Genomic DNA, 26,949 nt, shown 5'->3' on the forward strand with positions numbered 1-26,949 from the left:
ACGCTCTCCTCTAGGTTCAAGCTAAGTTTTTCCGTCAGAAGGCCTTGCAAGTGCACTTGCGTCCCACCGTTACCATAGCGACTGGGCCTCCGGACCGTAGATCCTAACTGCTTGCCAACATCTTTGAGCTTCGGCAGCTCCAGAGGCCGGGTAACTGGCGGGTAACTAGGCTTTGGAGTGGGATTTAAAAATGTATGTCTTTAAAACTGTTTATGGGTTATCAGAGGTCTAGTGTTTGTTCAGTCTCAACACCCTGGGACGCTGCTTTAATGCGTCTAGCCAACAAGCTCTTTGTTCTAACAGAAAACGGTGTAGATGAGCACAAAGAAACCCCAAATAGGCGTGTCAGGGTACACCCGAAACTAGGCTGTTTATACACTTTGACAAAACGCTTCAGAGACCCAGTCACTGTTCGTTGAAGCTGTATGCTTCCAGCATTAACTTCTATTTTTTTTAAAAATTTTTTAAAATTAACGTTTATTCATTTTTTTGAGACAGAGTGAGACAGAGCATGAATGGGGGAAGGTCAGAGAGAGAGGGAGACACAGAATCTGAAACAGGCTCCAGGCTCTGAGCTGTCAGCACAGAGCCCGACGCGGGGCTCGAACTCACGGACCGTGAGATCATGACCTGAGCCGAAGTCGGACGCCCAAACGACTGAGCCACCCAGGCGCACCCCAACATTCACTTCTAGCCCCTCTAGGATATTCAGAAGAAATCAAGGCATAGATCCAGCTCCAAGAAGCGTATAATCTTAAGACACACGTGAAACACTAACAAAAAAATATTGTGTGTTGCTGACTGTAAGGATTCAGTGAATGAGGATGTAGATCAGTCAATAGAAGTCTGGTGGAAGCGATGAAATTAAAACTAGGCATTTGATTTATGTAAACTAGATGGAAGGAAGAAGACTAAAAAAAAAAAAAAAAAATCAGGCATTCCTGAAAATTACCAAGTACTGAAAATTGTCAAACACTGAACAATACTCTGAACTCTGATCAATTTAGACCAGATTTCAATGAAGAAACCCAGCACTTCTTTACTGAAATTCATATTGTCTACAAATGCTTTAATCAAGAATGTTTTGCAATTGCTGAATTTTACTCTTAACTGCTTATTGGTGAGCATGGAGTCAGGGGTGGAGGTGCAGTCTAGAACATCCAGCACGTCACTTCACGTCTTGGTGCTGAATTCCCAAAGTCTGGGGCTTTCAGAATTTGCAAAGTTTGGTCCAGTTTGTTGGCAGTGATGGAAGTAGGTCTATGCCAGTGAGTTATGGTGCCAGCTCATCTGGTATTCTGGCCTCTCAGAGCCCTATCTCTCATACGGTGGTTAGGCCTAAGTCATTATTCCCCAGAGGTCATACATGGGAACAAGTTAAATTAAGAAAGTCCTAACAACAACAACAACAACAACAACAACAACAACAACAGTCCGAATAAGTCTCATTTATAACTTCAGTCTGGAAAGCATCCGACTAATAGGCAATTCTGCTTAAGAATCAAGGTAGAACCTTATATACCAACCATATGTACGAGCAGAAGAACTTTCTAGGATTTATAGTTTCCAGGAGTCCACACCAAAGTCATATATTTGAGCGTATCCTGGAGTTGAATGCATTCCTCATTAGTTGGATTGAGACCTCATTTAAGCTATTCAAGTTCAATAGATAGAGCGAGCAGAACCCAGGCCGTCCTGGGGGTTGGATGTAGAGAGCTGTACACAGCTCTAGCGGAGTTCTAGTATACCTCCTCTGATACAAACACAGTGAAAAAAAAAAAAATATATGAGTTACCTTTCAAATTCTAGCTGTAAGTGGAAAAACTAGTTTTAGAAAAGAAGAATTAGAAGCACGAGGGAGCAGACTAGAGAGCTGAAAATCAGATTACTGATGTAGATGAGAAGTTTGAGAGAATCACGAGAATCCTGAGGCAAGGACGAAGGTATTAGAGCTCTTAGAAGGTAATATCTATGAAAGAGACAAAGATGGCTCAACATAAGATTAATAAGCGCCCCTGAATAGAGAACACAGCAACTGGAAGAAGAAATGTCCTTACTGATATAAAACATAATAAAGGAAAGAAAATCTGTAGATTAAAAGAAACCAGGATTAAGGATTATAAGAAAAATAGAGTACACTGATAATGATGAATACTGAGTAATGTATAGAAATATCTAAAACTAATGTAATAGGGTATGTTAATTATACTTCGGTAAAAAAAAAGGATATACCACGATCCATGGAAAAATTTCTCTCGGACAGTCAACACGAGGATAGAGCCCAGTTAAGCCACTCAGTTTTCAGGATGAAAGAATTCTTTGGGTACCCAGTCAAGAGAAAGAAGTAGGTAGTGGTGGAGAAAAAACAGGATTTGTTGGATTCCTGTAACGTACATTTAGTACTGGATGACTTTGCACATCTATTATAGAGTTCTGAGGGGGCATACAACGTGTTCCAAGAAAATTATACTCTTAATTTTCCCAGTTGCGACTTAAATAAAGTTAGAATTTGTGAGGCTCTATTCATTTTTAGTCCTGTTGGCACACTGCATTTCTGAGCCCATCTCTCTTTCATATAACTTGTCAAGCATAAGCATAGCAGCCAACGTGTTACCAACATTGTGTTCTCACCTCTTCCCCTAGAATTCAAATTCATCGGTAAATCATCTGTCTTCTAGGTTATCACAGGAATTTTGCAAAGACTTTTTTTTCCCAATACATTTGTCACCAATAACATAAATAACTGTCCTTTCAGCTTCCAGTAACGGTTTCCTTGTCACCTGCTGCCTGACCACTATCCTACTGACATATTTTAGATTTTTGTTATGGAAGTTCTTAAGTCTGGACCTAAGTCTGTAGAAGTCATGATCCATTTTGCTAAGTTATGGTAACCACTAATCCCTAAATCTCAGCCGTGTAAAACAATAAAGGTTTATTTTTTTGGCACATGATCCGTGTCTTTTGGGAGGTATCTGTGACTATGCTTTACGTTTTCCTCACCCTGGCGCCCAGGATGCTGAGCTACCACGATTTCGTACATTCTTGGCTTTAGTGGCAGAGAGAAAGAGGATCTTACACTGCAGTTAATGGCTGTTGTTAACCCACCAAAACTAGTCCCATGGGCTCTGAGTAACCACGAGGGGGCCAGGAATTGCAATTTCCAGAAGACAGAAAGCTAGAAATATTTGATAAACAACATTCATAAGTGCATTGCAAGCGTTCTCAGACATGACAGAATACAGCTTCTGTGGTAGGCGACCTCTAAGATGTTACCTAATGATCTCTGCCCTCTGTTTTTGTGTAATCCCCTCTGCTTGAGTCTGGACTGGACCTAGTGACTTCTTTCTAATGAACAGAGCCCACACACAGCCCGGCAGCCATCCTGAGTTGGGGAGACAGAATTGAAAATTCTGGGGGACAAAGGCAGCTAGAATTTCCAGAGCAAAGTGCAAGAGAGCAGTGAGAGTATCGAGAAAGCTCTGGAGACCCTCAGGGAATTTCTCTGAGCCTTACACTGAGTGCTGATCAGTATGTGCATGTGGGGAAACTGCCCATACTGAGGAATGAACCACTGGAAGAAGCAGGCAGAACATTTTTGGGAGTACACACAAGGGTGGAACTAGTTTACATTCCCAACATCTTGAGTGGAAGAACCCTGTAATATCTGGCGGTATTGAGTTGAGTACAGTAAAGGAACTGCCTCAGCAGTAGAGACAAATTAGCCATAGATGAAAGGCTGTCCTGATTTAGCCTAGGAAAACACAAAATCAAGCCTTCAAAGGACCAAGCTATTTCCAAATAATTGTCCCAGATCAAAACCTGAAAGTGCTTAGAAGACTAAAAATAAAATAAAATCCAGCATCCAACAACATAAAATTCACAATGTCTGCATCAAATGAAAAATTGCAAGATCTGCGAAGATGTAGAAAACCACACTCCAGATGATGTAAAAGAATCAGTAAAAACAAACCAAGAAATGGCACAAATGAAGGAATTAGTAGACAAGGACTTTAAAATAACATAAATGTCCTCCATATGTTCAAAAAGGCAGAGGGAGGCATGAAAAGATTAAGAAGGCACAAATATAAAAGACCCAAGCCAGACTTCTAGAGTTAAAAAATGCAGTGTCTAAAATGAAAAAATACACTGGGTGGAATTAAGCGCAGATTAGACATTGCAAATGAAAAGAGTAGTGAACTTAAAGATTTAAGTGAACTTAAAGATGTAACAGTAGACACTATCCAAAATGAAAACAGAATCAAAAGATAATAAAAAAGGATCGGTGAACTGTGGGACAATTTCAAACAGCTTTATATGAGCTGTGTAACTGGAGTTCCAGAAGGAGGAAACAAAAACATCCTTGAAGAGATAATGTCTGAAAAGTTTTTCACATGTGATAAAAATTATGCACCCACAAACCCAAGAAGCTCAATGAAACTTTGGATACAGGAATAAAGCCACACCAAGCACATTATAATCAAATTAATATCAGTGGCTAAGAAAAATATTAAAAGCACTCAGAGGAAAAAAGACACACTACATAAAGAGGAACAAAGTTAAGAATAAAAGCACACTCTTGGAAACAATGCAAGTCAGAAAACTTGAGCAAAAATCTTTAGCTACTTAAAAAAATAAAAAGCGTCACAAAACAAAACTGTTGACTTAGGATTTTATACTCAGCTGTTCAAAATGGAGAATGAAATACTGTTCAAAAATGGAGATGAGGGGCACCTGGGTGGCTCAGTCCGTTAAGCGTCTGATTTCCACTCAGGTCATGATCTCGCGGTTTGCAGGTTTGAACCCCACGTCAGGCTCTGTGCTGGCGGCTGGAGCCTGGAGCCTGGAGCCTGCTTCAGATTCTGTGTCTCCCTCTCTCTCTGCCCCTCCTAGGCTCATGCTCTGTCTCTCTCTGTCTTTCAATAATAAATAAATGTTAAACAAATTTTTTTTAATTTTTATTTTATTAAAAAAAATTTTTTTTTCAACGTTTATTTATTTTTGGGACAGAGAGAGACAGAGCATGAACGGGGGAGGGGCAGAGAGAGAGGGAGACACAGAATCGGAAACAGGCTCCAGGCTCTGAGCCATCAGCCCAGAGCCCGACGCAGGGCTCGAACTCACGGACCGCGAGATCGTGACCTGGCTGAAGTCGGACGCTTAACCGACTGTGCCACCCAGGCACCCCAAACAAATTTTTTTTAAATGGAGATGAATTGGGGTGCCTTGTGGCTTAGTCAGTTAGTATCTGACTTTGGCTCAGGTCATGATCTCACAGTTTGAGTTTGAGCCCCGTGTCGGGCTTTGCTCAGACCATGTGGAGCCTCCTTGGGATTTCTCTCTCTCCCTCTCTCTCTGACCCTTCCCCATTTGCTCATACTCTCTCTCTCTCTCTCTCTCTCTCTCTCTCTCTCAAAATAAATAAATAAACTTAAAAAAATGGAGATGAAGTAAAAACATACAAAAATGGAATGAATTGATCACTAGTAGACTAGAACTGTTAAATGAAAACATTCATTCAGATAAAAGGGTAATCATGTTGGATGGAAATCCGGACCTACTCAAGGGAATAAAAACACTGAAAATGTGGGTGAGTATAAAAGACTTCTCTTGTTTTTAAAAATTTCTCTAAAAATAGTTGCTTAAAGAGAAACTTATAAATATATGTGTTATAGGGTTTATAATATATAATATAGAATATACAAGTAGAATGTAGGACAAAATAATACAGGGTAGGAAAGGGGAAATGATTCTTTCAATGTGAGTTTGTTTTTAAAAAGAATTTTTAAAGTTTATTTTATTTTGAGAGAGAGAGCAGGGGAGGGACAGAGAGAGAAGGGGACAGAGGATCTGATGCAGGCTCAGCAGAGAGCCCAATGTGGGGCTTGAACTCATGAAGTGTGAGATAATGACCTGAGCCAAAGTCAAACACTTAACTGGCTGAGGCATCCAGGCATCCCAGTGCGAGTTTCTTTTAGTGTAAGTTTCTTTTAGTGTATGTGAAGTGGTATAATGTTATTTAAGGCAAACTTAAAAGTTAAAAATGTATACTATGAACTCTAAAGTAACCAAAATCAAAGCCAAGGGTTGTAAAGCAATAAGCCAATAATGGAGATAGAATAGATACACAAAATATACTAAGTTATTTCAAAAGAACAGACTAAGAGAAAAGGAACAAAGAACAGCATAAAAACACAAATAGCAAGAGGGCAAGAAAATTCAATGGTATCTATCACACTAAATGTCAATAATTGAAACACCTTAAATAAAAGTCAGAGATTATTAGACTAGATAAGAAAAAGCAAGACTCAACTGTATACTGTTTCTAAGAAAGCCACTTTGACTATAAAGAAGACCAGATAGGTTAAAAGTAAAAAGACAGGAAGAGATAAATTATACTAACACTAAGGAATATAAAGTAGCTATATAAATTTCGGACAGTGGATTTCAGAGCATAGACTATTACTAGAAATAAAGAAGGATAGTTTTTAATAGTCAAGTTGTCTGTTTATCAGGAGGACATAACACTACTAAATATTTATGCAACTAATATCAGAGCTTCAAAATATATGATGCAAAAACTGGAAGAATAGAAAAGAGAAACAGATACATTCATAATTATAGTTGGAGATTTCAACATCCTATTTCATTAATTGATGAAGAATACAGAAAATTAGTAAGAATACAGAAGACTTGAATAACTCTGTCAGCCAGCTAATTACATGGATAGAACACCTCACCCAATGACAACATATTCTGCTGGAACATTTACCATGATAGTCCAAATTCTGAGCATAAGCAAGTCTCTATAAACTTAAAAGAATTACAATTATATGAAGAATGTGCTCTGCCAACAATGGAATGTAAGAAATCAGTAAGAGAAAACTAGCTAGAATATTTCCAAATATTTGAAAACAAATAATACAGTTCTAAATAACCTACAGATCAAAGAAAAAAGCAAAAGGAAAATTTTTAACAGAAGGTAATGAAAATACTAAATTTCAAAATTTTTGGAAAGAATCTAAAGTAGTGCTTTGATGGAAATTTATAGAATTAAATGCTTATATTGAGAAGGTAGGTCTCAAATCAATGGCCCGAGCTTCCATCTTAAGAAACCAGAAAAAGAAAACCAATTAAGCCCAAAGTAAACAGAAAAAAGGAAACGCTATAGATTGTAGAAGAAATCAGATAAATAGAAACCAGAAAATTAACAGAAAAATAAGTGAAACCTAGTATGTTTCCCGAGAGATTAAAATTCTTTTGTGAGCTCCCTTGCTCATAAGTTAAAGTCTAAAATCTTTAAGCGGGTTCATGTTCTTGGTTGGTTTAGCCTCTACGTATTTCTCTGACATGATTTCTTTTTTATTTTCTCTGCTGTGGGTATGCTGGCCTTTCGTATTTTCAGTTGTCCGCTCGACTGGCCCATGACTTTTGTACATGCTATTTCCTCTGTTTTCCCCCACCCCAACTGTCTCAATGTCTTTATTTCCAACTGTATTTTCAGCTAGTTAATGCCTTCTCATCCTTTAGATTTATGTTTGATAGCCTCATCTAGGACATACCCTACCCTAACCTGTAAACTCTACTACCCTAACCTGTAAACTTTACTAGGATAGGCACTGTGTTTGTTTGACTCAATATTTTATCTTCAGCACTTAGCACATGCCTGGCTCGTGGTGGATTCGTAGCAAATATTTGTTGTATGAATGAATTATTTCTAGTAGTGGATCTATTTTCTTAGGATATGCTAAGTTCAAGCATTACTCCTTTCCTGCATCTCTTGAATCAATATTCTGAGGACTGGAAGATTATTATTACTCTTGGGCTTATGAGGAATAGGAGTATGTAGAGATTTCACCATCTCCCACCACCCCCACCCCCTGGTACTTCACATATTTATCCATTTCTCTATGAAGATCTGCTGGGAAGTCAAGTTCATTTTGTCTTCTGATGACTATTACTCTAGTGCTAGAAAGTTTCATCATTAAGACCACTGTTTGGTTTGTTTCATTGTATCACCCGTACTAAAAAAAGAAACTTGGGGCGCCTGGGTGGCGCAGTCGGTTAAGCGTCCGACTTCAGGCAGGTCACGATCTCGCGGTCCGTGAGTTCGAGCCCCGCGTCAGGCTCTGGGCTGATGGCTCGGAGCCTGGAGCCTGTTTCCGATTCTGTGTCTCCCTCTCTCTCTGCCCCTCCCCCGTTCATGCTCTGTCTCTCTCTGTCCCAAAAATAAATAAACGTTGAAAAAAAAAAAAAAAAGAAACTTGGTACAACTTGTGCCAAACAGCTAAAAATAGAGGTAAATTAAAGGATTTTTGATTATTTCACATGCAGATACTTTGTAGCTTAAAAATATATCAATGGCTGAAACGTGAAATCAATGTTTCAACACTCTGATTTCAAGAATTATGCACCAAGAGGTTATGTGCTGATGGAATTTTGTATCCCAGACATCGACTTTATTACATGTTGGATTTTTTTTTTATTCCTCAAAATAACTCCGTGATGTAGAAATTAATACCATTTTTTTTAAGGCAAACTTTTAGTGATTTGCTCACAGTCTCAGAGCTGACATGGTATTAAAATACAAACCTAATTATCATGTCAAAACCCATCGGTTTTCTACTGTCACCTCTACTAGAAAATGTAAACTATTAAACAATTTTGCCGTCCTAAGGATCCAATATTTAGGTCCTCATGATACATCAGCTAACAATTGCCAGCAATTATTTCAGTTTGTCTGACTAAGACACAGTCAGTTGAATGGTTTCTCTAAGCGAAAATTGTGATCAGCTATTCACAGATAGCACCCTGGTAAGAAAAAGGAGTAGAGGTAAGATTTTGTCTAACATCAACTTAGTTATGTAAAATGCCAATTTCTATAACACAAATCATATGAAAACAGAGCAGTGGGAAATAGTCTAAAATGTAGGTAGGAAAGAAAATTTAAATGCTTAATGTCATTTACTAGTTTGCCATCAACTATGAACGCTGAAAAACAAAAAAAGATTAGCTGAAGAGAAATGTTCTGGCTTAAGAGTTATACTTGAGTATTATATTCAGTGAGGTAAGCTGTTGATACAGAAATTGGGAGAGGGAGGGTAGTCCAGAAGATGAGTTGCATCTTGTTGCTGAGGCTATGAATTGAGACATTTTAGTCTTTAGCAGATAGGAACCTACGTGAAAAAATTCTGTCATTTCTGAGTGTCACTGGGACACTTGATCACCATTTCTTTGGCAAAGATGATATGAACAGAGGACAGAGCCTCAGTGTCCAGAGAACAAAACAGGACAGTACAGGATGTATTCTTATTTTCTCAATTGGGAGAAAATTGAGCCATTATTTCTGTCATCTGGGAGTTTCAAGACTCTTGAGGAAATAGAAGAGGCAGTCTAGGCATTAGGGAGAGAGAGGATGTAAAGAATCCCACATAGGAAGAGCCAAAGAGAAATGTGTAAAGGTGCAGTTTGAGGCCTCTTGTGTGGGATGAGGACACAGGTTGGATTAGTTTGTGTTAATAGTTAAGGAAAAAACTGGAAGATAAAGATAATGAGGAAAAGGGATATAAAGTGAGAAGAATCTCATGATTTTGTACAGATTAGACTGTAGGTTTAGAATATACATAAGCTCATTCATAGATTAAAATATTTCATATTGTTGGAGAATAAGGCAGTGACAAGAACAAGACTGTCAAACTTTAGAGACAACCTTTAGCTAAGCTTCGGCTTGCTGCTGGAGCTATGAATTGTGACCTTCTATTCTTTAGCAGATAGGAAACTATGTGAAAGAATCTTCTGATGTAATAATTTCTGGGTGTCACTGGAACATTTGATCATCATTCCTTTGGCAATTCCAGTCTTCTATGGAAGGTCAGTAGATGCAGTTGATTTATTCACCTCTGCAGGAATCAGACTCAGACTATTTTGGTAAGTCTATGTATTCTTGATCAAGTTAGCTAAAACTTCATACCTATGTTAGTTAGATAGATATACTAACCCACAGATTTTACTGTGGTTTTACTAACTTGTCATTGAGCATACCACTTTTTTCCTTGATAAAGGAAACACAGAGTCTATAAAAACCATTACACATAATATTCAAATTATTAAACTTTAATTTTATTATTACCATAACAAATACTTATTAGGCATAGAATACTGTTCTAGGCATAAGAAACCACAATAAGACATATTTCATTTTTCTTGTCTTTTGTTGAACATATGTAAATTTATGTTAGTTACTAACTACTGTGTGCAAGCCACTGTTCTAGGTATTAAGGATTCAGTCAGTGGTGGCAAAGACAGACATGAAATGGGGATGGGGGGGGCGGTGGACAATGATTAAGCAAAAACATTGACAAAAAATTAGGACATTGGTTCTCAACATGGGGTGATTTCTTCCCCTTCTCCACCAGGGGACATTTGGTAATGTCTGGAGACATTTTTGATTGTCACAACTTTTGGGGAAAGGTGATGTTGGCATGTAGTGGGTGGAGGCCTTGGATGCTGCAAAAATATCCTACAAAGCACAAGCCAACTCCTTCCCTCCCCAACAAAAAAACTATCTGGCCTCAAATGTTCATAGTGTCATGGTTGAGAAATCCTGAATTAGAGTGATACCTATTACAAAACAAAATTACAGAGTGCTGTGAAAACTTATATAATGTAGTGGTTACGGAAGGCTTCCCTGAGAAAGTGAAATGCAAATTCAGACTTAACGAATGAGTTGGTCCTAGCAAGTAAGGAGTGGGAACAGTGTGTGTGTATATGTGTGTTTGTGTGTACATGTATCATATTTATCATATATCTCACATATACATTATGTTAAATTGAGTGTGTGTGTGTGTGTGTGTGTGTGTGTGTGCAATATTTACTAATGCTCAGTAGCATCTGCTGGGTAATAATAGTTAACATTTATTGAACACTGACTATGTGTTAGGCACTGTATTTTACATGTGGTTTACATTTTGCCTAATTTACATTTTACATTTAATTACATTTTGCCTTATTTAATTCACATGATTACCCTGGAAGGATGTCTCTATCCTTGAGAAACATACTTGATCAAGTCCCTTGCTTAGGGTTACATAGTCAGTCTAACTCTTCCAAGGCACTTTCTCACCTAAGGTGCTATAAATGTAGAGAGGCAGGGGAAAGAACGATCATCAGGAAGAGGGTTGATGGAAGGTGTCATGGAGGATGGGAGGCTTGGCTATACTTCAAAGGAAGAGAAGGGCTTAGGTAGACAGAGAGGCAGTGGAGAGTGGTGGTAGGGACTCAACCTTGTTGACTGTAACAGCCATTTCAAGCAAACTTTTTTTTTCCTTCCACACAGTAGAAATAGACTTCCGTAATTTAACCATAGGGCACAGTTCACTTCTACCAGCTAATGGCTTTTTTATATTTGTTGCTAGACTTAAAATTATAGTAAGGAGGAGTTGTGTAATATGGCATTTATATACTTTTAAAGATATGTTAAAACGTCATTTTCAGCATGTTTCTATATAACTGTGACAAAATAATAACACTAAAGACTCCAAAGAACTTTTTGAAGACAACTCACCCCCACTCCATTATTTTAACTTTCTAATCTAGGTGTTCTGTGAATTATGCCTTTTCGGTTTGGGACCCAGCCAAGGAAGTTTCCAGTGGAAGGAGGAGATTCTTCGGTTGGGCTGGAATCTGGGCTGAGCTCCAGTGCTGCCTGTAATGGGAAAGAGATGTCACCAACCAGGTATGGTCGTCTCATCCTGATGGCTGAGGAAATGTGTAATAGCTATCATCAATATAAGCTTTGGTTGATGTTCAGTGTTAGCAAGAAAAAAGCCTGGGACCATTAAATTAGTATTAACAAACTTTGCTGTTATGAAATTAGTATTAACAGATTCCAGGTTTTCTTAGCACAGTTTGTTTTTGGTACCTCTGTAAGTCTCAATGATAGACTAGTTCTTATTTTATTGTTATTATTTTCTGGTAAATCTTTAGCTAGATTGTTGTTGTTGATAGTTACAAGAAAGATAACATTCATTTAAATAAGCAAATCTTTAGTGCTTTTTACATGCTAGACACAAGGCTGCAAATATGAAGAAGACTATTATCTCAGATTTAGTGTCGCTTTGGCTTTGGTTTGATCTTTAGCAGAAAGATAGTGATATAGAGTATGAATGTTCTATAAAACAAAATCATTTTTTTGCAAAATTGAAGAAAACTATAATAAATAGGATGTGTTCCACTTTTCTGCTGTTTACCATCAATTACTACACTTTTAGATTTCTCATGGCTTGGAAGCTTTTAGAACACAGATTTAAGCCTAATAAGGTAGGTACTTTAAAAATCAGAGTTATTTAAGGATGCAGTGGGCTATTTGGGGAAGCACTAAGCACTTGTCTTTAGAAATGTTTGAGGTTGGGTGATTATCTGGTGGGAATGATGGAATAGAAATTCAAGTACTAGATGTAGTTTTGGAGTAGATGTCATTTAAGGATTCAATCAACATTTGAATAGTACATGGAATAGTATGTTCGGTTTTATATTTTTCCACATATTCTACTTTTTAAAAAATTTTTCTTAACATTTATTTACTTTTGAGACAGGGAGAGACAGAGTGTGAGCGGGAAAGGGGCAGAGAGAGAGGGAGACACAGAATCCGAAGCAGGCTCCAGGCTCTGAGCTGTCAGCACAGAGCTTGACGTGGGGCTCGAACTCACAAACTGCGAGATGGTGACCTGAGCCGAAGTTGGACGCCCAACCGACTGAGTCACCCAGGCACCCCCCACATATTCTAGTTTTTAAATCACTCAATTGACGTGATTTTAAGGTGTATATATATATATATGTATATATATATATATAAATTGCCATAGTAGTACCACTATGTTTTCAACTATGCACTCCCCATGCGCTTTTTTTTTTTTTTTTGGCCATTTAGCAATCACTGTATACCTTTCAAGATGGTCATTTAGAGGATTATTTATGAATTTCCTGTGATTAAGGGTATGGCAATAATCATAATTTCTTTGCAACATAAGTCTAAAATGTCTGGCTCATCCATGTCACTGTGTTATATTGTGACATTCAAAGATTTCAAAATGATTTAAAGCAGTTGATATGCACTCAAACTTTGTTGCTTTGAAAAAATTTCCTTTTTAGTATCTAACCACGTGTGCTTTGCTCTTTCATTCAGGCAACTCCGAAGGTGCCCTGGAAGTCATTGCCTGACAGTAACTGACGTTCCCATCACTGTCTATGCAACAATGCGAAAGCCACCTGCACAAAGCAGCAAGGAAATGCATCCTAAATAGCATCATTGAGTCTTTTGTAGAGGTTTGACTAGGTCAAGGGTAATGGACAAGTATCATCTTATGATGTGATAAACAAATAAAAGCAGTGGCACCTTTGGACGATGACAACAGTTGAAATATTTCCTTTAAGTAAGAAAAGACAATGTCATCTGCAAAATGTGTAGTATTAAGCCATCAGTTATGTTTGATGGATAAGACAGAATAATATTTCACAATTAGAAGGTCCTTTAGAGATCATCTTGTTCACAGTGGATCATTAATATCAATGTTTCAAGATGAAGGTTAATTCACCTTGATTATCAGTCATGAAGGGCCTGTTCTAAGTACTTAATGTGTTTTAGGCTGGTTTCCTTTGTTTATATTTGGGTTGCCTCTTACCTGAATCCTTTTACTTGAATACCTTAATACCTGGCTTGATATCTTTTGATAATGTTTTGCTTAGGAATAATTATATTGGGTAAGAAATGGAGCCCAGTAGATTGTGCATTTGGGGAAGAATACCGAGACCAAAGAAAGTTCTTAGTCATGGTTCATCTGCAAATCATATAAACTGTTTGTATATGGGAGCTGAGGTTATTGGTTAAATTTGTTGTAAATGAGGGTGAGGGCCATGTCTCTATCCCCTATTTTCCATGAAAAAATTATGTCCCATCATTACGCTGTCCCTTAGGTCCCAACCAGTCATCTTGAGATTGTTTACAATTGGTATTGAGAAGCCTCAGGTAGATCTTTTTGTTTGATCAGACCTACAAATAAGTTTTGAGGTCTAGGTCTAGGCCAGCTGCTATTTTTTTTCCCTTGCACTACTCCCAAGAAACTTATCCTGCTTTATTTTCCTTTTCATGGTTACCATCCACCATCCATCCTATGACATTGTCTTCTCCAAAAGACTAACTCTAGGGTCAAGTACAGTTCCCTTAGTTTCTTGTCTCCCTTGCTGCACCTGTAGATATACATATAGGCCTTTTTAAATGAAAGATTTATTAGCTTATAATTACATGGATATATGTACATGTGTACTACATGAAGTGAAAAAGAAAAATTTCCACGGATTTATAAATGGAAAAATACTGAGTTTTATAATGTAATATATAACAATATATATTAATACATAGCATATAATATAAACTGGAAAAATTCACACAGTGCCCAGAGGTGTTTGAATTCCAACCAGACAGAGTGGAAAGACCTTGTTAAACATGGAGCATTGAAGGGAGACCCCAGAAAGGTCACACCTTAGTAGGAGGTCTAAATTAACACTAGATTGAAAGCTAATGCATACCACCTTTAACAAAGCTTAAAAATAAGATTTGAGAGAGTCAAAGTGATTCTTTTTTTTTTTTATTAAAAATTTTTTTTAACGTTTATTTATTTTTGGGACAGAGAGAGACAGAGCATGAATGGGGGAGGGGCAGAGAGAGAGGGAGACACAGAATCGGAAGCAGGCTCCAGGCTCTGAGCCATCAGCCCAGAGCCTGACGCGGGGCTCGAACTCACGGACCGTGAGACTGTGACCTGAGCCAAAGTCGGACGCTCAACCGACTGAGCCACCCAGGCGCCCCTCAAAGTGATTCTTAAGTAACTTAATTACCTGACAAATAAAAATTTAATACTTCTTAAAATAAAATAACAAAATCCAGGAAGGAAATTGTCCAAGGTGGGAAAGAACAGTAGAAAAGGAGAAAGGAGTGATGACTTCCTCAGAGTCCATACAAGGCTGGAAATAATTTGTGTTTAAATTATACGGGAAAGATCTTTTAATACATGGAGCATTGGAACATTTAATAGAGTCATCAGCAAGATATTGCCTTAGTGGGGTTGGCTTTGGGGTGGGAGTTAGGAATAATTTGAGACTACAAGTTGTCCTGGACCTTCCCTGAGAAAGCTTAAGAGTAAGATTTGAAAGGATCAAACTGATTCCAAGTAACTGAACTACATTCAAGGAGGGAAAAAAACCATAAGCTTTAAAGAACTACAGGGGTGCCTGCCTGGCTCAGTCAGTACAGCATGCACCTCTTGATGGCCAGATTCTAAATTTGAGCCCCATGTTGGGTGTAGAGATTAATTAAAAATAAAATCTTTTTTTTAACATGTATTTGTTTTTGAGAGACAGAGAGACAGAGACAAGAGACAGAGCCCACAGGGGAGGGGCAGAGAGAGAAGGAGACACAGAATCCAAAGCAGGCTCTAGGCTCTGAGCTGTCAGCACAGAGCCCACCTCAGAGTTCCAACCCATGAACTGTGAGATCATGACCTGGCTTAACTGACTGAGCCACCCAGGTGACCTTTAAAAATAAAATCTTAAAAAAAAAAAAGAAAAAGATGTAAAGAACAACAATAAAATCCAGCACCAAAAATGTAAAATTCACAATGATCACCATCCAATAAAAAATTACCAGGTATGCAAGAAAGGAATATACAATCCATAGTCAAGAGAATTATTAAATGTCAATGGAAACAGAATCAGAATGACAGATGATAGCATTAGAGGACAAGTTACTATAAACAAGTAGTTGATGAAAGCATAATCATGATGAGAGAAATGGAAGGTATAAAAGGACCTAAACTGAACTTTTAGAGACTAAAAATGCAGTTTCTGAAATAAAAATATACATGGAATGGTATTAAGAACAGATTAGACACTGTAGAAGAAAAGATTAATGAACTTGAAGACATACAAATTATCCAAAATGAAATACAAAGAAAAAAGGACTGAAAAAATAAAATTTGTGTTTCAATATCAAGCAGTCTAACATATATGTAAGTGACTTCCCATAAGGGGGGGGTGGGACAGAAAAATATTAGAAGAAATAATGGCCAAATTTTTTTCCATATTTAATGAAAGCTATAAACTCACAGATCCAAGTAGTTTAACCAACCCCAAGAAGAAGAAACATGAAGAAACTGAAATGAATGAAAGAAATTTAGAGAAATTTAATATAATCAAATTATCTGAAAACCAAGCATAAAGAGACAATTTTAAAATGTGAGAGGAAATTCATTCAGAGGAGCAAAAATAAGAATTAGAGAACACTTGTCATCAGAAATCATGCAGGCAGGAAGGCAATAGAACAGTTTTTTTTAAAGCATCCTTCAAAAGCCACGAAGAAAAGACTTTTCAGCCAGAACACAAAGTGCTGAGAGAATTCAACTCCAGCAGACCTGTATTATAGGGTATGTTAAAGGAAGTTTTTTTAGGCAGAAAGAAAATGACATCAGATAGAAATTTGGATCTGCAAAAGAAATAAAGAGCACCAGAAATGGAGACTATGCAGATAAATATAACAGCCTTTTTCTCATTCTTAAACATTTAACAGGTAACAGTTTAAAGAAAAATAATAACAATGATTTAAAAAAAATTTTTAATGTTTATTTTTGAGAGACAGAGAGGGAGATAAAGCATGAGCAGGGGAGGGGCAGAGAGAGAGGGAAACATAGAATCTGAAGCAGGCTTCAGGCTCTGAGCTATCAGCACAGAGCCTGATGCGGGGCTCAAACTCACAAGCCGTGAGATCATGACCTGAGCTGAAGTTGGATGCTTAACCGATTGAGCCACCCAGGAACCCCAATAAAAATAATTATATAAAAGTATAATGTGTAACAAAAATAGCCAAAAGACAGGAAGTTTACTCTTATGTTGTAGACTATGAAATGGCATAATGGTATTTGAAGACAGACTGTGTTAAGTAAATATGTAATTGTAAACTTTAGAGTTATCTCTAAAAACAAATGGTGACAGAGCTAATACCCAATAGTGGAGATAAAATGGAATAAATATCCCTCATTCCCAAAGAAGGCAGGAAAAAGGGGAAAAAGGAACAAAGAATGATTTAAGCCAAACTATATTGATATTTACATGAATCACAAAAGGTCTAAATACTTCAATGAAAAGGTGGAGAATCTCAGGTTGGCTAGAAAAGGAGATTATCTGAGCCCAACTTAAATACTAAGAGACACATAAATTAAAAATATAAAATATAAAACTAGATATACCATGTAAACATCAATAAAAATGAAGTTGGAATAGCTTACGTTAATAATAGATAAGACAGTTTTAGAGCAAAGAATACCACAAGGAATAAAGGGAGACATTTCATAATTTTAAAAAAGTCTTAATAATTTTAGTGTTTATGCAGAACTTCAAAGTACACCAATCAAAAACTGATGAAATGGAAAAGAAACAACTGCATTCATTCATAATTGGAGATTTCAACATCTGATAGTAGAATGACAGTGTGGCAGAAACTGTACATTTTTTTCACGTACACATGGAAAACTCACCAAGAATATATCACATCGTAGCTAACAAAACAAGTCTCAATGCATTGAGATATAGGGAAAATATGCAGAATTTGCAAGCATATTCCACAGCCGGATTAAGTTAGAAATCAACGGAAAAATATCTGGAGAACCCCAAATACTAGGCTACTGACAGATTTTCAAATAGCCCACGAATAAAGAAGAAATGACGGAGAAATTAGAAGAGTATTTTGAATTGAATGAAAATGGAAGCAGAACATATCTAAATGGATGGGTCACAGATGAATAGTACTTAGAAAATGTAAGTTCTTTCATTAGAAAAGAGGAAACATCGTCAGCAAATGATCTAAGCTTTCACCTTAAGAAAGCAGCAAAGACGAGCAAACTAAACCAAAAATAAGCAGTAAGAAAGAAACAATGAAGACCAGACATCAATAAAATAAAAATAAATAATGGAGAAAAATCAATGAAGCCAAAAAAGCTGGCATTTTGAAAAGATCAATAAAATTGATAAACCTTTAAACAGAATTACCAGGGAAAAAAGGAAATACAAACTGCTGTTATCAGGAATTAAAGTGGAGACATTACTGTAGATCATAAAGACTTAATTCATATTAAAAAGATGAACCAATAAGTTTTCGACCAGTATGAATTCTTTAGTCCTCTATAGCCTCTGCCTTGAGTAAATGCCTTCCTACATAGCTCACATCGCTAGATATGGGCTTTCTGTAAGGGAATATAAATAGGTCTTAGGGCAACCATGTGGCATCAGGCTTTCACAACCTTCTTTCAGGTTAACATCAGCTCATTAATCCTTCGTCTTAGGTGTGGTCACCTGAAAGCATTTGTTGAGGTGGCTGACTTAGCTCCCTGCACTATGGTCTGGCTAGGCTGGTGAGGCGCCACCATTACTGTACTTCAGGAGCTCCTTGAGGGATTCCATTGCTTATTCTGGCTGGTCACATGCTAACTTCCTCTGATGTGTGTGCTTCGCTGTCCCATGCTTTGGCACATGAGAACAGGCTTTCATTCCTCAATCTCATCTACCCTCCACCTGCCCCATCCTGCCCCCCTAGCAGTGTCCTCTGGGAATGATGTCTTCTGGTGTTGTGAAGTGTAAAAAACTGAATGGCCTTATCCACCCATGTAGCCATCCTTCTTCCGGAAAGATTACCAGTGACCTGAGGGAATGTTTCTTGTCTCTCTGGTGGGCCGTACCATTTTTTCCCTCATCTACTCCCTACATCTCAGGCAATCAGAGATCCCTGGGGCTCAGGGGATCCCAAGTGGAGAAGTCAATACCAGTTGTTTTTCCCCCTCAGACTTCCATGAAAATTACTAGTGATTGTGTTGAGAGGTGAGGTGAGGGGTAACTTTTATGGAAATTCTGCCTTCCTGAAATTCATTCAATAAATATTTATTGAGCGTAAACCTATGTGTCAGGTGCTATTCCATTGCTCTTACAACACATGAGTGAATAACACAGACACAATTTCATGGAGCTTCCATTCTTGATAGTGTTTCATTTTGTTGCCTTTCTAGCCTCTTTATATAGACTTTGTGTGTGTGTGTGTGTGTGTGTGTGTGCGCGTGATATTGGGGGAGTGTGGTGTTACATTGCTGGTTATGCTGAAATGGCTTCTCCGAGTCAGTTCTAAAGGAGAAGAGATTGACTCCACACTTCAAATGTGATGTATTTCCTGTTTTATGGTCCCAGCTATAGACTGTAGTCACAAATTTAGGGAAACAGAAAACATTCTATTTGACACCCTATACTATCATGTTGCATACAAGGATATGGGGGCCCAGAGAACAAATACATCCCAGTAACTTAGGATATACACTACCCGCTCCAAACTCCAGGCTGAGACCTGAGGTGGTTTGTACGGGCAGATAGATGTATTATCCTACATCTGCAGCATGGGAAATGCTAAATTCTTTTTTTTTCTTTCGTTTTTTTTTAAAGTGTGTGTTTATAAATGTGTGTGGTAAACACTTAAAACCATCATTTCAGATAGTTTTATTTTGGCCTCAACTTCTGCCAAATGCTTGATTCTTTTCATGCTTCCCCATTCAGAATTTTATTTTTCATTTCATCTTACTTTTAAAATGTTTATTTATTTTGAGAGACACACACACACAGGGTGTGAGTGGGGGAAGGGCAGAGGCAGAGGGAGACACAGAATCTGAAGCAGGCTCCAGGCTCTGAGCTGTCAGCACAGAGCTCAGTGCGGGTTTCGAACCCACGAACCGTCATATCATGACCTGAGCCGAAGTTGGACGCTAACTGACTGAGCCATGCAGGCATCCTTCATTTTACTTTTTTAAATGTCTATTTTCAGAGAGAGAGAGAGAGAGAGAGGCATAAAAAGAATCCCAAGCAGGAGCCCCATGCAGGGCTTGATCCCATGACCCTGACCTGAGCCGAAATCAAGAGTTAGACGCTCAACCAATTGAACCACCTAGGCGCCCCTCCCAATTCAGAATTTTGAAAGAAAATATCTGAATTAATCTTTCACACCACCAGATAATGGGATGTTGCTTCATTGGGAAGCTATAGAGTTGGTCCAATCAGCTGTAGTCATGAGAGGAGAAGGTAGGACATAGGCCTAAATAGGGCTGCTCCTTCAAACTGGAGCAGTTCGAAAGGGCTCTGAACTGTCAGGGACCGAAACAACAATTGGTCAAAATTATTATGAGCATCCAACCCATATTTCTCTATATGAAGTCCTGATAGACTCTGTTTAACTAAAAGGAAAAAGTATATATGATTTTTTTTCTCCCTAGACATAAGCTAGAGAAGTTGGGAGTCCCGCTGTTACAAATAGTAAATTCAAAATTTCAGGTTACTGTGTGGTTTGTTAAGAGGTATATGGGTCAGTATATTCAGTAGATTCTCATTTGCCAAGCATCAGAAGGTGAAATACTAATGCTGCAAAGTGGCCTTGTAAATTGTGGAGAAGGTAGGATTTCTGTGGTTTTAGTGTCTATATGTGAGTCCCTGTGCATGCCCACTGGAGCTCCTGAAGGTCCAGACAGCATCTGCAGCTTGGCTGGTTTTGTCTACTTTGTGCTTCTTCTGAGGATGAGGAAAGAGGTGACCCTCTAGGATGCCTCGGGAGAACGTTTTGGAAAAGAAAATGGTGGGGTGTTTCAGAAACACTTCTTCCTGCTTGGGTCTGATGGGGGGCATATGAGGGTACAGTGTGTTTTGAGCTCTGGTTCAATCTGTACTTGTTAAGGTTCTAGACTCTTGGATTCAGAGTTGTTAGCCTACATATAACATATGGCTCTCAGAAGGTTTTGTTTGGTTGGCTGATATTGTGGTTGCTGTTGCTGTAATTTAATTAGTTACCAACTGAAAAATCAGGCCATTCCAAAACTCCCCAAATTTTACATTTCCAGCTTCTGTTGGAAATTCTGGTCCTTCAATACTTGTGTTCTTTCACGGTGATAGCTGAATTGAGCACCCGCTGTCTTTCTAGATGAACCTGGCAAGTGCCCCCTTGATTTTGTTAGTCAGACCCCATAAGCTTTACTTCTTTATGGTAACTCTCTGGCTGTATAGGCATTTGGGTTTGTGACCACAGTTTTAGAGAACAGCTCATAGCACAGTCCTCTGGAGGTAGGAAGCAAGGGGATAATTATGCTGTCTCTTGTTTTGAATCTTGGCTCCTTGGTCTAGCTGAGTGACAGCCAACAACAATTTATATATCTAACCTTTCTAAGTCTCAGGTTTCTTATCTGTGAATGCCATTTCATAGGATTAATGTAATGATCGAATGAAATAAACTTTAGCTTATCATGGAGGTTGGCATGCAGTAATCCTTCTATGAGTTGATGTTAGCTACTTTAATTGATATTCTCAATGTTATTACTAATGTATGTGAGACAGGAGGGTAGCAGGGGAATATGTGTAGATACCTATCTTATATAATAATTTACATATATATTTTTCCCCAAGGTCAGAGATTATTTTATTCCCAGAGTAATTCCTCAAAATATTTTATGCCTTCTCCCCTCCACCCCCAAAGTTATTCCTTTTACCTATCTTTAATCCTATTGATACGAGGGCCTATTTTTTCTCATTCAGTCTTCAATGGTGACTATCTTTTCCTGTATAATTATTTTAGTTTCTGCATTTTAATGTTACACCAGCTGTTCATGCCCACTTTTTCTAGATTTTATGAGTATAGACACCTAAAAAATTATAAAATTTTAGAAATAATACTAATTGTGTTGTAGTTATGTGGGGAAAAACTTTTAATAAAAGGACTTCTATACTTGTAAATAGAATTTTATGATTGTGTCATACTTTCTTTGCTGTAATATCCTTCATGATTCTTATAGAACACACAGTAATAATATCTTACAGAAGCTTCCCCTCATGCCATTTTATTTTTATTTTAAATAAATAAGGGGGGAGTGCCTGGGTGGCTCAGTCAGTTAAGCGTCCAACTCTTGATCTCAGCCCAGGTCTTGATCTCAGAGTTCATGAGATAGAGCCCTGTGTCAGGCTCACACTGATATCATGGAGCCTGCTTGGGATTCTCTCTCCTCCTCTCTCTGCCCCTCCCCTGCTCATGTGCATGTGTTCTCTCTCTCTCTCTCTCTCTCTCTCCCTCCCTCTCAAAATAAACATTAAAAAATACAGAAATAAGGGGGGAAAGTGGTTTAACTCTTTTTTTCTTATCTAGAAAAAATTATACTTCCATTTTTCTAAAAATTTGTTAGAAATTTACTTTACTTGGGGTGCCTGGGTGGCTCAGTCAGTTAAGCATTTGACTTCGGCCCAGGTCATGATCTCACAGTTCAAGGGTTCGAGCCCTGTGTTGGGTTCTGTGCTGACAGCTCGGAGCCTGGAGCCTGCTTCAGATTCTGTCTCCTCCTCTCTCTGCCCCTCCCCCACTTGTTCTCGGTCTTTGTCTCTTAAAAATAAATATATGTTAAAAAAATTAAAAAAAAGAAATTTATTTTCTTAAACATTGTAACTGCTATAAACCCCAAATATCCTTGTTATACTGATCAAATGAAAATGCTAAAAGCAAACTTGTCCTCTAATTTTAGATTTTATATAAATTCGTAAATGTTTTCAGGATAAAGAAAAGTATACTTCAGATATTCTGGTGTAATCCAATTCAAAGTATCATCCCTGAAAGAAAGATGAATCTGAGACTCTAGGCATACTTAAAAAAATGTGTGCCAGTGTTTATTTAGGATCCCTTCTATTTTATTAGAAACAGGAACAGTAATTTCACCAGCAGGAAATAATACAAGTAAGTGTAACACTCCTTTGATTGTTGTTCATTGGAGACCTTTTGGATCCAAGGTCAGAATCCAAGTAAGAAATTATTAATAAACACCCAGTCCCTGACGATTCATTTAAGTCCTGCTCAACTAGATGAAGGCTCCCACCGGGAGGAAAAGTCGCTGTTCCTCCCAGCTGGCTTTGTGTTTCTTTCAGTGCTCTCCAGAACTTCGTAGGGGCAGTTTTGCTCTGCTGCGTCAGGCTGCTGGACAAGAGTTGATGCTCACGGCGCCGCTGACCAGGGCTGCTTTACTGAAGCTCACGGGCCGCCCGTCAATCACAAAGTGACGGATGCAGCCTGTGAAGGGTCTGCTGGGGGCCAAGCGCGGGGTCAGCAGAGACTCTGAAAAAAAGAAAGAAACGAAAACCAAGATTGCAAGTGAGGCATACCAAGTCCAAATATTACTTGGGCAGAAATATACATAGTAACTGCTCACATCACCAAGATGATTTCCATGTCAAAAATGGAATATAATTATAATTGACTCCTTTTCTCAGGAACTTTATCTGCCTTTGAAGAAAGATGAACATGTGGTAATTTTAAAGTTTTGCCATGTTTTCCCTGATCAAATTTCTGAGTAGATTTCATTTGTCTTCCAGGGCTGAAATCTACCACTTATATATAAAGCTTCAGTAGTGAATTTTCAGGATCTATACTTATTTTTGTGTGATTTAATGACAAAAGGGAAAGGAATTTTAGCTTCCACGCTGTTTTTAGACTTGGTTCACGTTTCTGCTTAATTTGTATCATCACCCTTTGCCTTTAAGTCTCCACATTTTTGCCAAGTTCATAAAATACAATGAGAAAATAATGAATTCATATAAACTAAATTTTAATTTTTCTGAGCTCAGGGTTTGAGAACTATAAACGGGATAATGATAATTAGACTAGTCTTTGTATGGGCACAGGTGCCCGGCAGAATGCCAGGGGAACCTTCTCCCCTTATCTTAATTAGAGATCTAGAAGAAGCCTTATGCTTATTAATGGTACAGATAAAATTAAATGTGTTGGATGATAGAAGCAATATAATTTAAAGCAATTGAGAAGACTTAGAAATTTCATGGAATTAAAATCCACTTAGTCAAAGCTTATTATTATGAACAAACAGCTATGTGAGCAGTAGCAGATAAGAGACGGAAAACACTTCGAAATCACTAACTCAGGAAGGAACATAGAACAGGACGGCAAATTAAATACCATCAAGCAGCTGTAATAAGTTTTCCAAGCAGTGTAGATTAAGACTGTGCAGAAGCTTTGTACTGAAAATAAATCATGGAAATAGCATTTCATATTTAGAATAATTATCCGGTTTTAGATTTGGAAGGGGGCTGAGATCAATTCCCTTTGTCTCTAGATTAGTATGACTATATATATTCTTCAAGGCTGCTCAGTGTACTTCCTCACCAGAATAAAAATGAGTGAACAGGAAAGAGTGTGAGGGGCAGAAACATCTATTTCTTCTGCCCATTTGGAAACTAGTTTTAGAACACGCCTTTTCATTCTGCTCAAGCTTACCACCCTTGGTTTATGGGGAACATCATCTAGAGAAAATCATTCACATAGAAATTATGGTCTGCATAATTCACCACACCATTTATGGTAGGTAGTGACAACAAAGTGCCCCAGTACCCTAAGTAACTGATTAATAAAATCAACACGGTATTAAGAACATTCCTTGGGTTAAAAGCCTGACTATGATAGAATGATGCAGGCTTTTCAGTAGAGGAACAGTCAAATCTGTGTGTATGTGTGGATTACATTATTTTAATTAAAAATTTTTTTTAATTTTATTTTTTTATTTTTTAAAATTTACATCCAAATTAGTATATAGTGCAACAATGATTTCAGGAGTAGATTCCTTAATGCCCCTTACCCATTTAGCCATTCCCCCTCCCACAACCCCTCCCGTAACCCTCAGTTTGTTCTCCGTATTTGTGAGTCTCTTCTGTTTTGTCTCCCTCCCTGTTTTTAAATTATTTTTGTTTCCTTTCCCTTATGTTCATCTGTTTTGTCTCTTAAAGTCCTCATATGAGTGAAGTCATACGATTTTTGTCTTTCTCTGACTGACTAATTTCACTTAGCATAATACCCTCTAGTTCCATCCATGTAGTTGCAAATGGCAAGATTTCATTCTTTTCGATTGCCGAGTAATACTCCATTGTATATATATACCACATCTTCTTTATCCATTCATCCATCGATGGACATGTGGGCTCTTTCCATACTTTGGCTATTGTTGATAGTGCTGCTATAAACATGGGGGGTGCATATGTCCCTTCGAAACAGCACACCTGTATCCTGTGGATAAATGCCTAGTAGTGCAATTGCTGGGTCGTAGGGTAGTTCTATTTTTAGTTTTTTGAGGAACCTCCGTACTGTTTTTCCAGAGTGGCTGTACCAGCTTCCATTCCCATAATTTTTTTTTAATTTCTAATTTTGATTTTTAAATTATACAATAAAATTGACTTTGGGGAATATAGTTCATTAAATGCATTAACTTTTTATTGATAGAAATAGTGTTATCAGGGTTCTGCATGATAGAAGAGAACTGGTTGGAATTCCAATAGGATTCCAAATAAGAGGTTTATTTATGCCTAAATTTCCTTTAGTTATTCTTTTTCATGCCTCGGTTTCTGATGTGATTTTAGTGGAATTAATGTTGAACAGCTCAATGTGATGTAATTAATGACATTCAGCTTAAATTATAATTGCTTTCGTTCTAGCCTTGCTGGCACGTTTCCTAGATGGAATTAAAAGCTGTAATGGTGCAGTGGGCTGGTGGTTAGCTCCCCCTGGCCCATTAGTTCCTGTGTGTGGGCTCCTTAGCTAAAATTTGCTGTTCATTATATGCCTCAGGCAGGCTGAGTCTGGCTTCAGGTCCACCTTTCCCACCCAGTCTATGGAGCTTAGCAGCTCTTGTAGTGGGAGATGATGGCAGTGTGTAATGCTGGGATCACACTCTGAAAACAAACAAAAATCAAGGAGAAATACTTGTTTGAATGATAGAGTAAAGCACTTTGGTGCAAAGGAAAGAACAAATACTGTCAGTTCCATGAAGGAGGGCCGTGCTTGTTTTGTCCTTCTCTGGGAGCCCAGCACAGTGCTTAGTAGACCGTAAATGTTTGTTTTGTGTTGGATGAAGTCACGGTCCCTAGCAGCAAGGAGTATACTATTGAATTTCAACAATAGTCTGTGGTTAAGTGTTACAAAAGGGATATGTAAATGTAGCACATTCTAGGAAGAGCAGGGCATGTGTGAGTAGAGGTCTGAGCTGAGTCCTAAAGGTCAATAAGGGGTTAAACTGGGAAAAGAGCGGGAGAAGTTGTTCCTCCAAACGTATGGGGAGGAGGGAAGCAAGAACATTTCTCTGTGTGCAAGGCCGGGAGCCAGGAGAGCATCGCTGAGCATTCAGAAAACTGTAAGTCTCAGAAGGTGCGGAGAGACCCCAGAGGCAGGGGTAAGGAGGGGCCAGAGGATCAAGGGCCTTGCTAAATTTGGTGTTGCACGCTCTTGGGAACGTGTGAAATATGTTAAACCACGTTGTGGTTTCCAGGAAGAAGGCAATGTACAGAAACAGAAGAATTGACACTTCTTATGTACCGCCTGCAGGAAGTTCAGTGGTGGCCTTTGCCAGAATCCCTTTGAGAACCGCGGCCCAGAGCCAGAGGAGAGGGCTGGGGAATGGAGATGGGCGCGGATAGTGGACGTAAAGAAGAGGAAGGTCTCAACTCTTTCATCAGTGAGTTACTGTTATTGTCAATACTAGTATTTGAAAAATTCATGTTACAAAGCAGAGGAGTGCTTTGATGGTATGATTTTGTGACTACCCAGTGTCAGGTGCTTAATTTTATCTGTGTTTTCTCACTCTCTCTTTTTTTTTCCCCTCTCACTCTCTGCATTAAAGTATTCCTTGCCTTTACATGGGTCAGTCTAAAATAATCTAGATAGCACACAAGGAAAAACCATGTTAAGTTTTTCCTTAAAATCTCTACCAAATTCCAGATGTAAAAGCTGGGGTTTCTCCTTCTCTCTCTCTCTCTCTCTCTTTAGCTTTAACATTCAGGTTTTTTTTCAAGTTAGTT

General features: G+C 38.2%; 2 protein-coding genes across 8 annotated transcripts in view; one reads left to right on the forward strand and one right to left on the reverse strand.

Moving 5' to 3' along the window:
- The first annotated feature begins 8 nt into the window (after positions 1 to 8).
- FAM229B (family with sequence similarity 229 member B) lies at positions 9 to 26,491 on the forward strand. 6 transcript variants are annotated; one of them, XM_019831099.2, is made up of 4 exons: positions 15 to 150; positions 9,765 to 9,924; positions 11,593 to 11,731; positions 13,181 to 13,403. In XM_019831099.2, exons 3-4 carry the CDS (start codon positions 11,607 to 11,609, stop codon positions 13,296 to 13,298), a joined length of 243 nt encoding a protein of 80 aa, XP_019686658.1. In that variant the 5' UTR covers positions 15 to 150; positions 9,765 to 9,924; positions 11,593 to 11,606; the 3' UTR covers positions 13,299 to 13,403. The 6 variants fall into 6 exon arrangements, 5 of the variants coding, with proteins under 5 accessions (XP_006932019.1, XP_019686658.1, XP_011280949.1 ...); XM_011282647.3 differs by having other exon boundaries at positions 28 to 150; positions 9,768 to 9,924; XM_045057926.1 differs by having other exon boundaries at positions 51 to 161.
- The window catches only part of LAMA4 (laminin subunit alpha 4), a 146,129-nt gene continuing 141,922 nt past the window's right edge, over positions 22,743 to 26,949 (reverse strand). For both annotated transcript variants that reach the window (XM_006931958.4, XM_003986472.5), the window contains exon 39: positions 22,743 to 23,209. In XM_006931958.4, coding sequence (XP_006932020.4) covers positions 23,064 to 23,209 — 146 coding nt within the window. In that variant the 3' untranslated portion in view covers positions 22,743 to 23,063. The remainder of the gene's footprint in view (positions 23,210 to 26,949) is intronic.

The sequence above is a fragment of the Felis catus genome, chromosome B2 (genome assembly GCF_018350175.1).
Source record: "Felis catus isolate Fca126 chromosome B2, F.catus_Fca126_mat1.0, whole genome shotgun sequence".
NCBI lineage: Eukaryota > Metazoa > Chordata > Mammalia > Carnivora > Felidae > Felis > Felis catus.

Bases quoted from the DNA above. Each gene is read 5' to 3' on its own strand.
- FAM229B (XM_006931957.4), top strand. From the start codon at position 11,607: ATGCCTTTTCGGTTTGGGACCCAGCCAAGGAAGTTTCCAGTGGAAGGA. The intron at 11,732-13,180 runs GTATGGTCGTCT...TCTTTCATTCAG, and splicing joins AAAGAGATGTCACCAACCAG to GCAACTCCGAAGGTGCCCTG.